At 66.6% G+C, this 4,108-nt stretch overlaps 1 protein-coding gene across 1 annotated transcript; it reads right to left on the bottom strand.

Moving 5' to 3' along the window:
- Positions 1 to 27: 27 nt before the first annotated feature.
- On the bottom strand, positions 28 to 3,815 carry BRD2 (bromodomain containing 2; the record flags this gene model as incomplete). The annotated part of the gene is made up of 11 exons (XM_085319900.1): positions 3,723 to 3,815; positions 3,542 to 3,638; positions 2,799 to 2,936; positions 2,578 to 2,719; positions 2,220 to 2,431; positions 1,718 to 2,089; positions 1,472 to 1,600; positions 1,130 to 1,384; positions 814 to 1,043; positions 265 to 575; positions 28 to 161 (listed from the first exon to the last, which is right to left on the bottom strand). Coding segments are annotated over exons 3-11 (1,896 nt in total), but the record flags the coding sequence as incomplete, so codon positions are not given.
- Positions 3,816 to 4,108: the final 293 nt, after the last annotated feature.

Raw genomic sequence — 4,108 nt, 5'->3', positions numbered from 1 at the left:
CTTCCGCCACCCCCCCCTCCCCAAAGCCCGATACTCACCCTTCTTCGGCGGCTTCTTGGCCGAGTTGAGCTGACCGCTGACGTCCTGCAGCCGCTTCTCCAGTTCCCGCTTCTTCTCCAGCGCCAGCTCCTCTTTCGTCTTCCCTACCGGCTTCTTCATGGCTGCAGGGAGGAGGGCAGGGGGGGAAGGAGGAGATGGCAGCAGCTCAACACAGGGGCTCGGAGCCCCCCCCCACCGCGCCGCCGCCGCCCTCCCCGCGCTCACTTTCGCTGTAGGGCTTGCGCGGCTTCTTCCGCAGGCAGGACAGCACGTAGCGCTCCAGCTCCCGCAGCGTCGAGGGCTTGAGGGTCTCGAAGTCGATCTCRATCTCCTCGGGGTTCGAGTCGCGCAGCGAAGGCTCCCGCGACTGGATGATGTGCACCACGCGGCCCAGCTTCTCGCCCGGCAGCTTGTTGATGTCCAGGCTGAGCTGGCGCTTCTCGTCGTACGTCATGGGTTTGCTCTCCTCCTCCTCCTCCGAGTCGTAGAGCGCCGGCGGCGGCGGCAGCGCCGCCTTCGCCGCCTTCTTCGAATTCCTGCCGGGGAGGAAGGAGCCGCCGGCGAAGGCGTGAAGGGGGGGGCGGCCGGTTTGCGCGCGCCCCACGGCTCCCCGCCGCCTCCCCCCCCCCACCCAATCGCTGACGGCGCTCAGACGAGGTTTGGCTTGTTTCCGTGATAGATCGTCGCCACGGTCGATCCGTCGGGGAAAGAAAAGGAGTCATCACGGCCACCGCCCCGGCACCACCGTCCCCACTGCCACCGCCGCCAACTCACTTGGAGCTGCCCCCGCTGCTGCCCCCGCTGGTCCCTCCGCCGCCTCCGGCCTTCTTGGCCTTGCGGAGCTGGGCCTGGCGCGCCCGGGCCTCGTCGTCGCCGCCGCCRCCGCCTCCTCCCCGGCCTTTGTGCTTCTCCGACTTCTTCTTTTTCTTCTTCTCCCGTTTTTTCTTGGGCTTGGAAACAGGGCCCTGCGAGAGGGCAGCCAGCTGCTCGTGCACGGCCCGCAGCTGTGGGGGGAGACAGGGGTGGGGGGGTGAGGCGGGCCCGGGCAGCGGGCTGGGCTGGCGGCGGAGCCCCTTACTCCGGCCCTCACCTGCTCCTGCAGCTCGGCCAGGCGGTTGGCGCGCTCCTCCTCCGAGTCGGAGCTCTCCTCGCTCTCCGACGAGCTCTCGCTGCTGCTCTCGTCCTCGTCGTCGTCTTCGTCCTCGTCGTCGTCCTCCTCGTCGTCGCTGGAGGACTCCTCGGAGGAGGATTTGGAGAGGGCGCCGGGCAGCGGGGCCGACACCGAGGGCGGGCTGGCGTCCTGCGGCTCGTCGGGCATCTTGGCGTAGCTGAACTCGAAGACGTCCTGCGGGAAGCGGAGGGGTGTCGTCAGCGCGGCGAGCCCGGCGGGGTGGGGGCCGCCGGCGCCCGCCCGCCCGCCCCCGCCGCTCACCTGCAGCTTGCGGGCCATGGCCACCACGTCGTGGTCGGGCGGGTTGTACTTGTAGCAGTTGGAGAACATTAACCGGACGTCGGCGGCGAACTCCTGCGCGTCGTGGTAGTCCCGGTTCTCCATCTTCCGCTGAGGCGAGAGGAGGGAAAAAGAAAACCCCCCGTGAGCAGGCGGTTCGCCCCGTCTCCGGAGGGGACCTCCGCGCGCCCCGCTCCCGAGCTGGGGGCCGGGTGGTCCCGGCCGTACCTTGATGGTGCTGAGGTCCATGGGGTGCTTGATGATTTCGTGGTAGTCGTGCAGCCCCAAGGCCGAGGCGTCGACGGGCTTATAGAAAGGCCACGCGTAAGCCGCGTGCTTCTTGGAGAGCAGCTCCTTGAGGATCCCGTTGCAATATTTGAGCTGCTCCGACAGTTTGCCCTTCTTGGACGTCTGATGCTGCTGCGAATCCGGCAAGTCCTTCTTGGGGGGTTTGATGGGGCGGCCGCTCTCCCGCCGCGCGGGGATTTTGGCCGCTTTGGCCTCCAGCAGGGTGGCGGAAGGCGACGACTCGCCGCTGGTGGCGATGATGGCCGTGGTGGTGGGGGTGGTGGTGTCCGCTTTCCGCTTCACACCCTTCTTCTGCGGAAAGAAAGGAAGGGAAAAAAAAAAAAAAAAGGATGAGGGATCAACGCCCAAGCCCCTCTCCGGCCACACAGAGCTGCCCCCCGCCGCGGCCAGGGCCCACCCCGAACCCGGGCGCTGCTCCTACCTTGGCCACTGGCTGGGTGGGAGCGGGCGCAGCCAGCACGGCCGCCGGGGCGGTGGAGTGCAGCGACTTTAGGAGCGGAGCGGAGATCACGGATGGGTGGGGGATGTTGACTATGGTGGTGGGGATCTCGGGGCTCGGGGCGTAGACCGCAGCGTGGGACACCGAGGAGACGGCCGGCACCTGCTGAGCGGCCGTGAGTCCCGCCAGGAGAGCTGGGCAGAGACGGAAACGCCCGTTATCAGCGGGGCGAGCGAGAGGCGCCGCGTGACGCCCCAAGGAGCCCCGATCCCATCACCCCACCGCCACCTGGGGGTCCCACCACCCCAAACCAGAGCAGCCCCCTGCGGCGGAAACATACCTGCTGCCCGGGACGCCCCCTTCTTATGGCTGTTCTTGGCCACTGGGACCACTATCTCCTGCTCCTCTGGAGGCATCTGAGCCACCTTCTGCAGGAAGATCTTCTCCAGCGTCTGAGCCATCAGCACGATGTCATCTGTGGGCTGCGGGCAGAGCCAAAGGGAGCGTCAGAGGCGGCGGGGAAGGCGCCGCAGCCCCCACCCGCTCCGGGGCGCCTCTCACCTTGTTGTAGATGTAGCAGTTGGTGAACATGGTGTTGAAGTCCTGCATGCACTCCGCGGCCCCCCAATAATAGTTGTTTTCCAAGCGCCGCTTGATCGTCCCCATGTCCATGGGCTGCTTGATGATTTTGTGRTAGTCCTGCCCAAAAAAGAGGCAGAATTGACGGTCAGGCACGCACCGGCCGTGCAGATAACCGTGACCGCTGCGCCGTGTCCCAGCACCCCTCCAACCCCTGCCCGGTCCCGCAGCGCCGTGACCCCGAGCGCTGGCTCGCCGCTTCGAACCAAGAGCGGGGCCAAAACCCAGTTCCAGCTCGCGTTAGCGGCCGCAAGCAACGCGCTCGAGGGAAGCCAACACACACACGGGGTGGGCAGGGCGGGCTGGCGACCCGCTCGCGCATCAAGCTCTCGCTCCAGTCCCTCCACTCATCACCCAAAAGCAGGCAGGGGGTGCATCAGGCTCAACAACAACAACAGAACAACCCCAAAAAAGACACCTCCGGACCTGGTCCCCACCCTAGAGTGCAGCCAGCCTCGGACGCCAAGAGGTTCCCTTTGCCCGCCGGGCAAAGGTCCCTAGGTGCCTGGGAACAGGTCAGCTCTGCCGGGAAAAGCCTACGCTACGGGGACGGCCGGATGCCAGCGTCCCGCGGCCTCGAGGGCGCCCGCGTCCCACACAGGGGCGCGACGGGGGCTCGGGGAAGCTAACGCTAAYGTTTAAGAGCAAACCTACGTGGAATTTACCTCCGGGCTTTAAATCCTTGGGCGCCACAGGTGCACRGGGGGCTGGCGTTTAATATTGGGGTCACATGATGTCTTCTACAAATTCATGGATGGGAATCTGCAAAACGCATTCAGGGCACAAGAGATTAGGTGGGGAAGCGTCCGGGTTACCTCTACAGCGGCTGCGTGACCTCATCCATACCTTTGTAGGGGGCATCGGGAAGGGGCAGCTGCTCTGAGGACGTCCCCAGGACAAGCCAAGCAGGCCGGACACCTACCAGGACGTCGGTACGGGGCAGTACGGAGCCCGCGGCGGGCGATGGCAGGGGTAAGGGTGGGGGGGGACCCTAAAGCCCACGGGAGAGGAGGGCGAGGCCAGCACAGCCCAGGCACCTGCGGCTGCATCTCTGTGGCGGAGACCCCCAGGAGGGGGGGAAATGGCGCTTGTCCCTGGCACTCTCAGGCTGGGGACCACATCTCGGGGCCCAAACGGCAGTTTTCACGATGCGTCGGCCTAACACCCCGTGCCTGCGCTCGCCAAGCCGCAGCGCCAAGCCAGACGGAATGGGGGGCAGGGGGGACGGGGGG

Source organism: Rhea americana, unplaced genomic scaffold (assembly GCF_003343005.1).
Source record: "Rhea americana isolate MKP2758 unplaced genomic scaffold, rheAme1 scaffold_600, whole genome shotgun sequence".
Taxonomy (NCBI): domain Eukaryota; kingdom Metazoa; phylum Chordata; class Aves; order Rheiformes; family Rheidae; genus Rhea; species Rhea americana.
The sequence above is the reverse complement of the archived record's forward strand: the minus strand, read 5'-3'. Positions and strand labels throughout refer to the sequence as shown.